Source organism: Ischnura elegans, chromosome 1 (genome assembly GCF_921293095.1).
Source record: "Ischnura elegans chromosome 1, ioIscEleg1.1, whole genome shotgun sequence".
NCBI lineage: Eukaryota > Metazoa > Arthropoda > Insecta > Odonata > Coenagrionidae > Ischnura > Ischnura elegans.
Window position 1 is genome coordinate 163,630,358 of NC_060246.1, and position 12,975 is coordinate 163,643,332.

Consider the following 12,975-nt stretch of genomic DNA (forward strand, 5'->3'; position numbering starts at 1 on the left):
TTGTGGAAATCTTTCTGTTTATTTGGTCATTTTACCTAGGCGTTCTCCATGTATTCGCAGTTTGAAAACAACTCCGAATCGCTTTATTAAAATCGCCCATTGAAATGAAAACAAAAGAATATATAAAATAAAAATAAAATAAAATAAAATAAATATATAAAATAAAATAAATAATATGCTGGTTGCTGTGCAAGGGAACAGTTGAATCCAGGCTGTTCACGTCCTCTAAACAAGGTCAACTCTCATATTGTTCTATTTTAAAATGGAAAATGCGCTGAATTCATTTGAAAGGAGAGTGCATTTTGGAGTGAAAATACTTTCGTATGATACCAATGTAATTTACGTCACAATTCGTAATCTTATACGACTCATTTGGGCTGAGAAATATATTATTTCATTATTTCAATTAATTACACTAGGGATAAAAATGGAGTGTAATTCCAGAGATCTTTCTCCGGATAGGTTGTTGTGCAGTTCCTAGGATTCCCTTGGATAGGGTTCCTTTTTTTATTGTTCAACGCTTCTTCCTTGCTTTCTGTGCCCCAGAAATGTTTGCAAATAATTTCAAAATCCTCGATTTGGTTTAGCGGGAAGTTGATTCACGTAACGCAATCTTCTTACATTGCATGGTAATCAATTTTAAAGTCGATGGTACGCAACTTTAATGTAATTATGAAGTGCTCTTTACTGCTTCTTTCGGAAAAAAAGGATTTCAACCACGGAGTTCTTCGACTTTCAGAATAAAAAAAATAGGGAACTCGCAAATCTTGGAAGAGTCAATGCACACAGAATTTAAAACGAAGCAATAGAGCTGATGTCTTTTGAAAAAAAGAAAGACAACTGAGTTTGAGTTGGTCTATCTTCCAAATTACAGTTTCGACGCATAGTGCTTGAAAAAGCTGGCCAACATTCATGTCTTCTAGGTTTGTGCGTCTACAGCGATGAAAATTCACATCACCATTCATATCATAACATATTATCATGCTATTGAAGTCTAAAATATAAATTCAACATCACAACCTCGTGGACCAACCACAAAATATTCGAAAAAATATGGTGACTATGGGCGTCGTAAGGCACCACGCGAACGCTCCATTTAAATTTCTCATCTTATTATCAAAGTATAAACGCACTGGTTATAAAGATATGCAAAAAAATTAACTAGTCAACATTTTATTTGTGTTGATTTACTCGGATAAAATCGACTTAGCAATATATTTAAATTAAAGCTAAGATGAAGGGAAGGGTTTCTAACAAATCCAAGAGTTCAGTGGGAATGGCACATTATAATTTAAGTGGTAAACTAGGAAACTATACTAAATAAATCATTCGGTTTCGATATCAGTGCTCAGTCATTATCCCCATCTATTCTCTCCTTCTTACTCGGCGAAGAGCTAATTTACCGAATAATGAAATACAAAATACCCTGCAGTGATCGTTCACCCTCCATGGTGATTAGCAGGGGGAGACCAATCAGCATCATGAAATATGTTCCCACCATGCACAACATTAATAAATTTTCATAATAAATGAAAATAATTACTGAAATAAAATATTAACAAAAGGTAAATACAATTTTATTGACATACATAGGAAAGCTGCTTGATTCGTCAAAAACTACTGAGAAATCTTTACACAGATATTAAACTAATTGGCTTGGGAACTCGGAGGCTAAGAGCTACACTTAGATTGCTTAAGCAGTTAAGAATGGATATCTTTAAGAGGAACAAGTAGGTCATCTTATTAGTAGCCCACTACATTTCTAGATATGAGAAAAACGATTAAATAAGATAGATATTTAGGCAAACGGATAGATATGGGAATTCCTTTTTCCCCTAACCATAAAAGACTATAAAAATGCTAGGTGTTATTTCATTTGAAAATTTCCTTTTTATGTGTAAACGGCTTGAGTCCCTGCCTGATTAGGCGGCTTGCATTGTGGTAGTATGTGGGTAGATAGATTTAAATGAACACACGGTCGTAAAAAGTATATGCAGTGATAAAAATACCACGAGCGTACACATGCATGCACATGGTTTGTGATACCACTAAGCGTACATACATCGCTTCCATGCAACCAGAGACAAATAATAACAATACTATTACATAGAAAGCTTAAATTTGTGGACAGTTTTAAATTGGCGTAGTACAACACCCATGGTAGTCTAGAATAATGCAAAGTATTTACTGCGAAGACTTTAAGCCCAAAATATACTTATTAATATTAAGTAGTATTAAAAGATGCTTTAAAATGCAGCAAGTCAAAAAACACAAATAAAAATAAAAAATATGCTATTAGTCGTCATAGCGAGTTTCTAAATTAGTTTTAATAATTGAGAAACTCTATTTCCCTTATCTAGCGATTTGATCGTTGGATTATTCTTCCTCATGGGATAATCCTCTAAAATCGCTGGCACAGTAATGGCTGATGCTTGGTTTCGCTGTTTACTTGGGCCCTTTTCGCTTCTATAGCGTTGAGGTGTTTCTCCCCGTCCCATCCCTTCCAACCCTTTCCTACCCCAGAGGCGTCGATGGGCTCCTATCGCGGCGGCGCCTCTTTCCTTGTTCCCTCCCATCCAAACCCCTCCTCGGGAGCGCGGGCGTACAAGTCTTTGACTTGGCTCCCGGCCCCGGTGTGTTCTATCCTCGAAGAGCTCCCCTGAGCCCTCATTCTATCTCTTGTCTATTTTCCTGAATGACATTTAATATAAGAAAAAATCTAAGATAAGGACGAATAGCATCTGAAAATTTCTTTAGACTGTATTCCGTTTACTTTATCTTCTCGTGAAAAATCAGAGAACGACCAAAAATGAAGGATGCGTTTCACATCGTCTGAGAAAATGTCGTTCACCAATTTTTCGAGTATATTTAGCCTAAATTTTGTATGATTCACATTTACAGATTGTCATCCTGACATTTCTGTCTTAGGTTGATAACGCCACAAACTCATGCGGAGATGGTAGCCGCTACTCCTCGGCCTTGCATATGGGCCCCGAGTGATTCTAGTTTTTTTTTCCCATTCCGGTGGGCGGTTCTTTCGCTCAATGAAAGATTCTCCCCTAGTATCTGAATTAGCGAGATCTCTGATGACGTGGTTAACTCATGAAACTTGATTAACACGACCAGCTCATGAAAAGTCGTCAACTTTCGCTTTTTCTTACATTAAGGCCGTATTTTAGGAAAATGGCAATAAATATAAATTTGGATGAATGAAAAAATAAGCTTCACAGCTTCAAGGAGTTAATATAAAAATATTAAATTAGCCTCGACTGTACGTCATCTTTCATCCTCATCCTGAACTATAACAGCAAATTGCCGAACACGATTTGGTATTGAAATTGTGTTGAGCTGTTTCGCAGCCGCATCGATTTATTTATTCGGAGATTATTTCTCAAATCTATACAATATATTCACGTTATTTATAATTGCCATATGTCTTCCTCCACGATTCACGGTTAGGCCTAGCAAAAAAAAAACGGTTAAAAATCGCACGAAAAAATGGATTCGTAATTGCGTGTGCCTGAGTATCACGCTTATTTCTCCGTTGATTCAAAATCAAGCAAATCCTTCGTCAGGATTTGGGCTGATTTCATTAAATAGGTTCCGCACGGATATTTTCTATGAACGCTGCCATTTAGGCGTATGCTGAGAGTTTCTTGTGGATAATTTATTGCTAAGTTTTTCTGTGAATCAGCCCTTACGGGTATTGATGCAAGAGGAATTTTTATTCCACGGCACCTTTGCTTTTGAGTCACTACCGAATTCTTTCAATGACTGCATGCCTTAGTGAAGGTTCCAAATTTGGAGATTATGCTACTGGGCGAGCAGATTTGCCTCGCATGATTCTGTATTACTAAGATACTCTTCAGTTACGGGAACGCAAGCGGACTTTATGCAAAACTTCCTGCAATCACCTGCATCTGAGGATGAAATGTGCTGACAGGTATCAAATGCAATTTACATCAAGAGTAGGCGGTTAAATTAAATTACATCTTCATTAAACTTGGACGATAAAGGTGTCGGTATATCGGCTCTCAGTTTTCGCCTAAATATGCTCAGGGTGACGGCCCTCATATCGGCCCTGTGTTTCATCCCATGCAAAAATGATTTTTTAATTTCGTTCATTTTGAGTTGGTTTCACTCTTATACGGGAATTTATACGTTTATCTCTCCTGATGAAATGATATTTATTCAAGAGTTTCTCGTGTTCTATATGAACAAAAGATTAAAAAAAAACACTTAATTAAAGAACGCCTGAAGTGCTCTTTAATCAGGTTTGAGCTATAATGGGAGATAAAACGGAAAATACTGTGGGAACGTAAGGGTGAAATTTGTGAAATTAGGACATAAGAGACCTCTCATTCATTCTACAAGCTGGCGGATCACACAAAATTGTATCCTAAGTTGGTGGTGAAACTCTGTGGTGGGACTTGAACCCGCGACCTCGGGTTTACTGAGCGAGAACATTACCCTACCGTCACTGAGGTTTGCCAATATTTCACCGTAGGTATCGGCTCCGGGAATCGAACCTCGACCGTCCCCGCGTCAGGCGAGCAATCTACCACACAACCACCGACTCTTCTCGTTCCGTTCAGGAGCTTTACAATCGCAGATGCGTGATCTCGATGCAGGCGTTGAAGTTTTCTTTAAAAATGTGTATCCGACCCCATTGCAGGCAGGATGAAGAACTGAGGCGGTGAATTGTGCCGACGCCCTTGGGCTACTCTTCACTCGGCCCAATTCTCGCACCTGTGGAAACAAAGCCAGCCTTTATAAAGAGCGGCCCGCCGACGGAGGGCCGTGCACTTCCAAAACGCCGGACGACCACGTAACACATTACGGACATCACTTTACCAAAGTAAGTCGACCCGCGCCGCTCATTTGTTCATTCGGCGAAGCTTCTGCTTCCGCCGTGTGAGGTGCTGTACACGCAATGTGGATTTTGGCGAAAAAAATATGGGATTCGTAGTTAGTTGATGTGTTTCTTAACGTAAATGTTATAGCGTTGTCCTCAGTTAATCGTGAGGGTTTATTGTTAAAGGAGTTCTTTAGCTCCTCGCATGCGTTTCTGCATATACATCGTCATCATCAATGTTTGGAATTGAATTATAAAACTGGGGAACAGGAAACAACCTTTTCGCGTTTGAAAAATTATATAACAGTTTTAATATATCATAAATTGTGTGCAATCTGATATTGCGGAATTTAGTGATGTTAGATAAATATACTGAAGACTTTTTACATTCCACACACTTTATCAGGTACAGCCTCGAACGGGTAGGTAATGTCCACGAGGAAATAAAGCCTTTTTTTCTCATGGCTAGTCAATAAAATACGGAATTAGGGGAATGAGAGGAGAGGAAGAATTATATCAACGACTCGGCACGGGAGAAAAGGTTGCATTTACTCTTGGACATGATACGGAAGTGTTGAAACCGGTGGAGGTTGTACCTCAGTAAGTGAGTGGAATAATCAAAGTCATGGGTATATTTATTTAACGGTGCTAAAATGTTTAATTGGTAGGCAAGTGTTCAAAAGGGCGTGCTTTACACGCTCGAAAGTTATCACACGATGGCGTGGGTTTTAAGCCAGTGACATTCGCAAGGAATACAGGTCGCGAGTTTACGATTATTACGAATGCGCGTAAGTCGTATTGTGTCCCCATAATGTAACATGAAACGACTACTCTATTCAAAACACTGCGTGAGTCAACAAGTAGCTTCCGACTCAGTCACGCGCACGGCTGCGAAGTTATTCAAACCAACGATGAAATTTGCCAAGAAAAATAATTCATTCGGCTTAGCCGGGGCCCGAACCCGAATCTCCCGATTACCGGTCAGGTCTGATACCGTGGGAGGCATGCAAGACGTGGTGTAAATGGTCGCATACCTAATGGGTAATAGGGAGATCCGAGTTGGTGTATCGGCTGAGCTGAATGTATGACGTCTCTTCATAGCGAATTACACCCATTGTGTGAAAGGCTATCGAGCGAGCGGAAATCGAAAATGATCGAATCGAATGCTTCCACCATCGAAAACGCATTCTAGAGACCTCGTTCCGACGTCACTGACTGACCTCCCCCTCTCTTCCTCTTCAGAAAAGAAACCAGAGGAGACATGATGTCCCTGTCCCTGATTGTCTTCCTCTTCGCTTCGGCGTTGACGGCTTCGTCGGCCTCCGTGCCTGATGACGTCACCCGCAGCCTGAAGTGGGACGGAGGCGTGTTCGAGTGGCCGTGCGAGTCCACCAGGAGCATCTTCACGTCGACCGGCCGCTACAACCCAAAGAGCATCATCGCCACCCGCATGCAGATCAGCCGCGACACGGCCTACGTTGCCCTGCCCAGATTCAAGGCCGGCACCCCGGTCACGCTCGGTCGCATCGACCTGACTGCCAAGACGTGCCAGCCGATCATCGCCCCCTTCCCCTGCTGGAGCCTCCAGGAGGAGGGCAACTGCAACGCACTCCAGAACGTCGTCGACATCTTCCTGGACATCAACGACGTGCTCTGGGCCCTCGACGTCGGCGTGGTCAACACTTTGGAAGACCAGCCCATCCGCCGCTGCCCCCCCAAGATCGTCGGCTTCTGCGTTAAGACCGGTAAGGTGGTCAAGGTCATCGACCTGTCCAGCCTCGTCTGCCCGGCCAGTCGTCTCCAGTACGTCGTGGCCGACGTCGCCCAAGACGGACACACCTTCCTCTACGTCAGCGACGCCGCGACGCGCGCCGTCATCGTGTACGACGTCCAGCGCTCTCGCGGTCTCCGCGTCGTCCTGCCCAAGGCCGTGACCGCCGGCTGCGGCGGGCGTCGCGACGTCCTCTACCTGGCTCTCGTCGGCCAGTGCGGCTCCGGCTCGGGCTCTGTGCTCTACCTCACCTACCTGTCCTCCGCCAGCGTGTTCTCCATCCGCACCGAGTACCTCCGCCGCGGCTCTTCCAACGGGCGCCTGATTGCCCTGGGGCGCAAGGACGCCAAGGTCGTGATCCTCGGTACCGACGGGGGCTCGAACGTGTTCTTCCGCTACGAGGGACGCACCGAGATCTACAGCTGGGACACGAACAAGTGCTTCAAGTCAGAAAACTTCGTGCTGGTGTGGAAGGATGACGGCTGCCTGCTGGCCACCCACGCCGTGCCCGACTACAAGCGCGGTCGCATGACGCTTCTGCAGTCCAACTTCCACGACTACCTGCAGGGTACGGTCGGCTGCGGGGCTGTGCAGGCCATCGCCACCATCCAGGGCTGCTTCTAGTCTCCATCCCCTCTTACTATTTATATATTTCATCATTAAATTATATCTGATTCCTACTTTCGATTGCTTTCATTTTTCAACTTGCTCTCCTAACCCCCTAATCCGGGTGATTCCGTACGAATGCAGAATTCCATGATTCTGGATATCAGACAATTACTTACACACTTATTTTCATCAGAGCGCGACCCGGATTTCAATGAGTTATCATCATCTTCAGGTGCAAATTAATTTGTTTTTATTAATTGTTACCTAGTTACTTTGTGAATTTTCAAACGGATATATATCGGATTCTGGCGTCCGTTTGAAAATTCATCAAGTAACTAGGTAACAATAAAAAGATAAACAAATCAATTTGCGCCTGAATATGATGATAACTCATTGAAACCCGGGTCGCGCTCTGATAAAAATAAGTGGTGTAAGTAATTGTCTGATATCCAGGAAAACTTATAATGGAATACAACAAAGTAAATCAAGAATTAGTGAATTTTATTCCATGATCCATTGTTTCATCATGTTTCGAAGTATTTTGCTGCCTCGACACTCATGACAGGGTTTTATGACATCGCGTAAATTCCAACGAACGTCCAAAAAAAATATATGACATTTTTAGGGAAATGAATTCCTACTCTATGCCATAATATGCACATACGCCACAACGTGCATAATGCACTCATAGGATGACGTGTGAATTTTGCTTTTTTCTGTAATACTTATCTGCTGTCATTTCATGGTATACCAAAAACTTCTCGATTCTTCACCTAGATATTTTGGGTTAAAAAGGAGCCCTTAAAGGGCGTTATCTTAAGGCTAAAAATGAACAGACAAAATGAACAGTTTCCGTCTTCCATCATAAATAGGTATACATTTTAGCTACTTTATTGATTTGCCAGCTCTTACTCTATCAGCACGGCTGATTATCATGAAATGGACCAAGTGAATAATTCTGTAAAAGTACAGGTATAGGTTGCAGGTGCAGCTATATCTATATAGTTTCCTGCAATAAGCCGCCTCTTGGGTGTTTGACAGCGGATGGCCATTTTCCAGCGTACAATCGGTTCCCAACATTCAATCTACATTATCATGAATAATTAAAATACGATGCACGTATTCATGCGGGCGCTGTGATCACCCCCCTCCAAAGCTGCATCACTCTATTCAACCGAACACTATAGCATCAATACGTTTAAAACTAAAATTTCCAAACTTTTAGTAGTAAGTATTAGCATAAAATTGAAAGGTCGACCAAAATTCCCTGCTTTATTTTAGGATCGTGCGCAATTCATGAAATTCCGCTCAACCACCAGATTTCTATTTCCAATTCTATTTATTCAATGGATTAGATTTTCATTATATTAATTGCATAATTATCTATTTTATCTCATAATCAGTATCATTCGCTTAAATCTTGTAACGTAAGTTTCAAAATTAAGGTAATTCATACGCAGATTTAATTTTTGTATTTCTGCGCTGAATTACCATAGATACTTCTTTCTCTGAGAATATTTTTTCCGCTGTGTTTCTAAGTTGCGAATGACTGTTGATTTCGACTGCCACAGTCCTGCCTTTGCTCATATATTTGTCATCCACTGCTCGTGCTCACCTCACGGAGACGTAGTAATGCACCCGTTCCTAAATACACACCCACTGCTCCCTGCATTTTATTTATTTAATACAGATCGCTACATGTAGAATTAAAATTAATAAATTAGAAGCTATCCTATCTAGGAGTATTGTAAAGGTATTGTTGAAAATACACCTATAGGATGCAAAACCCACACTAATACGAATACAATAGTACTAATGAAACACAATGACATCGAGGTACACTTAATCTCAAAAATTTTAATATTTGTGGGGATAATCTTAAAATTTTCGTCAGATTGGTTTTCAAATCCGTTATTCCTCCATGCAAAAAGGATTCCTTCAAAATGTCCGTTTTCTGCATTTAATTAGTGATTGTATTTTTCCTGTGTAGCAGGGTGAATCCAGATTTTGATCTATTTCCTTCCTAGCCCACCTGTTTATAAACGCTATATGTGGAAATGCAGAATTGCCCCCATAACCTTTCTATGGTTATCCTTACTTTCAATGGTTTTTACCCCAAACACCCAGGCGAAGCTGTGACACTGTCTCCCCTTCTATGCCTCCCTTCATACCTGGCTGCCTTTCTTCGAACCATTTCGATAGTTAGCCCATTTTCATCCAATTTTGCTTCTGAGCAGCTTAAAAAATGCACGTCTTTTCAGCTCTATTTAGGGAATCTCTAAACTACACATTATTTTGTGGTGTAAATTTTAATGACGAAATATCCAGCTACCACGATATTTGATTATGATTGAGAGCAAAATTTTCGAGTTTTCAAAATGAAAAAAATTTGATTTTTCCCAGGTGAGCTCTGGTTAGAGAGGGTTAAAATATATATTTTACAATGAGGATTCCATCTGAAGTAGCATATTCTAACACGGGGCGAACTTTAGTCTTGTAGGCCATTTCTTTGGTTTCTTTTGTACTCTTTTTAATATTTCTCATGACTCCATGCAGAGTTTTAAGTAATTTTCCCACTATCTGATCGATATACATTTCCCTTTCACTTTGGTTGTGAAATTAGCTTCAAAATATTTTCAATCGCTATAGTTGGAAATATTCTCCCCGAGCAACATCTACGACCTATTATCCTTGTTTCTTCTTCTGTTGGACGTTATTTTTTGGCATTGGTACACTGGTCTTCACTGTTTTGGATCCATTGGTTGTATTTGTCGCATTTTTGACCATTCGGTGAATATTAGAAACAATCCAATTCAAATCTACGATCGTTCCGCAACTCTCCTGTGGATATACTCAGCGTACCCTGCCTGTGATTCGATGGCAATGACACACACTGAATGCAGAACAAGGCTCTCTGAACGTATCATGTCCCCTCGTTCCTACGCTACAGCTATCTAAACAAACAAACTAACGATAAACTATGTCGCCTCAATAGATGGCTTTGTATTTGGCCTTGACTGCTTTGCGTGAATGACATTGATGTGCGCGCCGCGAGAAATATTCGCCTTTCCGCAGATGATGCAGTTTTTTCCTGCAGAGGAATTCATGGCGAGGCCGGTAGAAGAGCATTATAAACAGATCTAAATCCCATAAATGAATGATGTTGGACTAATCACTTAAATGAATAAATTTGGGGTGTGTGGTTGTGAATTTCTGCCAGAAGTGTATCCCGTCAAGAAGTAATTACATTTGAACGCGGTTCAGCGGAATTTGTGAAATACATGGCAAACCACTCTTTCTTGGGATATCTCATCGGGAAAACACAAGCGTGGTATGAGAAAGCAAATCGCACAGATGTCAGACACGCCCTTTTCTGTGGACGACAAAAAGTCGGTTTTTTCGCATTTTGTTCAAACCGTTCCAAAGCAATATTTTGGTGTGCCTTATAAGCATCATTCCATGGAAAATGAAGCATTTTGACTTCCTTCACTGCCCATTTCTCTAATTACAGGTATAGTTTTTAGTGGAAAACGGTCGGGTGAAATTTAACCCATTTTTTATTCGGGTATTCGAATTTAAAATTAAATTGAGCTATTTCACTGCTTACCGATTTATCATGATATTAGGCCGTCTTGGCTTGAAGGCATTGGTCCTCAAGTTTTTTTAATGCAAGGGCCAAAAATCGATTTCACATCGTCCTCAATGCTCCTCGTCATCACTAAATCAATAAAATTAATAGAACATATTATTTCAAATGATAATATTTATTGGTTAAAAAGTTCAGTCAATCAATGCGACTTTCGACATTATTTTTGACGAGTGTGTTTATATATGTTTTGTATTGTGTAGCGCAAACAATATTTTCTTTATCCTCTAGGGGCCATAAGCTGAATAACCTTGGTTTAAGCTTATATGATAGCATATAGAGGACATGATTATTTTTTTAATACCCTTTTGATATGAAATATTTCGGACAAAAAGACCCGGTACATATGTAAAGCAATAACGTATACCTATATGCATGGGGCAAAACACATTTGTCCGGCAAGAATCTCTCCCCAGACGACTGCCAATTGCTAACTGGGATACGTAATAACAATTATTTAGAAATGCTTTAGTTAATAGGGTAAAATGCCTTTCTCTGTTAAGACCTCAAAGTACTCTGCTGGTGTGTGGGACTCTTTTGAGGTAAGAATGACAGATGAAATTTATTTATACAGCAGAGCGCAAAACCCCCCAATTTGATGTCCTGGAAAATGCGTTGCTACGATATACTTATACAGTGTACCAATTCCCTTATAAGTTGGGTTGGATCTATTTACATTACCACAGAGCCAATAGATGTTGGAATTGTACAGAGAATTCCAAAAGGAATTTTTCGCGTATTGCAACAGATATCATCGTGCTATGACTGATATGTCGTTAGCATATCTCAGCATACTATTTTTTTCTCCGCCTACTTTGACATTCATAGCCCTCTCTTTGATATCATTGATGGCTTTCTCGATGTAAATATTAAAAATAACAGGGGACAAGGCACACCCTTGTCTCACCCCTTTTGCTATTCTTGCTTCTGCACAGTTGGGTCCACATTCTATCACCGCTACTTGGTTTTTATATAAATTGCGCATAATTCTACCATCGTCGTAGAGCACTCTGATTTCTTTGTGAATTACAAAAATTGAATTCCATTCCATTTTATCAAATGCCTTCTCCAAGTCAACAAATACTTACCGTCATGCTAGGACAGAAGAAATCACGAATTGAAGATTTAAAAAATGAACTGCGGAACGGAGATACAAATCGTAATTGCTTAGAAAAAGGCTTTTGCATGTATTATTATCTCCTTTTTAAATGGAGATATGGCGTCTAATGCGAAGAGGTAGATACCGCTTTGGCAGGAGGCCATCATCACGCCCTAATTCGAATTTCATTTTCTTTCCTGAATGAAATATTACACAAACCTAATTGTTTTCAAAATATAAAAAAAAATCTGAGGGGTTAGGGTAAAAAAATTGATGTGAAAATTCGTATAAATATCCATTTATAATATTTTTCGATTGAAGACCTTAAAAATCAAATATTGGTTGCTTTTACATCTTCCTTATTTCAGGAGATACGACTTCCAATGCCAGAACGCTTTCTTAAAATCGCCATTTTAAAACATGGCAATATTTTGTAAATCGTTGCCTGCATTGCAAAAATAGTTTGGGATTTTCGTTTTCCAATCGAGTGAAGACGATTCTCCAAATTTGGCCAAATGAGTGACCCTGGGGGCAAATAGCTAGTCAAATATTGTTGGAACGACTCATGGAAATATTTTGATTGAAAACAAAGACAAAGCCGAAAGATGGAAATAATACCTGGAGGAGTTATACAACGGAAGCAAACTCAGCTAAAAAACTATCGAAGAGGAAAGTGAAGTAGAAAATAATGACATGGGAGCTAGCATCTCAAAATCGGAATTTGACTCTGCAATAAAAGGTCTGCGAAAGAGTATGGCCCCAGGAATAGATGATATTCCAATACAGCTTATCAAAAATGCAGGGGAAAAAGTTTGAACTAAATTATTTCAAGCTATATGTGATATGTAGTCATCGGGAGATTGTGACATCGAGAAGAACATCATCATTCCCATACCGAAAAGAAGAGAGCAGAGAAGTGCGAAGACTTTCGGACCATAAGCCTAACGACACATGCGTCGAAGATTCTGACAAGAATCATTTACAGGAGAATAGAA

General features: G+C 40.3%; 1 protein-coding gene across 1 annotated transcript; it reads left to right on the forward strand.

Annotated features, from left to right (window-relative positions):
* Positions 1-4,752: 4,752 nt before the first annotated feature.
* LOC124153926 (major royal jelly protein 1-like) lies at positions 4,753-7,306 on the forward strand. The gene is made up of 2 exons (XM_046527337.1): positions 4,753-4,858; positions 6,098-7,306. The coding sequence occupies exon 2, from the start codon at positions 6,117-6,119 to the stop codon at positions 7,248-7,250; it is 1,134 nt and encodes a 377-aa protein (XP_046383293.1). The 5' UTR covers positions 4,753-4,858; positions 6,098-6,116; the 3' UTR covers positions 7,251-7,306.
* Positions 7,307-12,975: the final 5,669 nt, after the last annotated feature.

Bases quoted from the DNA above. Each gene is read 5' to 3' on its own strand.
- LOC124153926 (XM_046527337.1), top strand. From the start codon at position 6,117: ATGATGTCCCTGTCCCTGATTGTCTTCCTCTTCGCTTCGGCGTTGACG.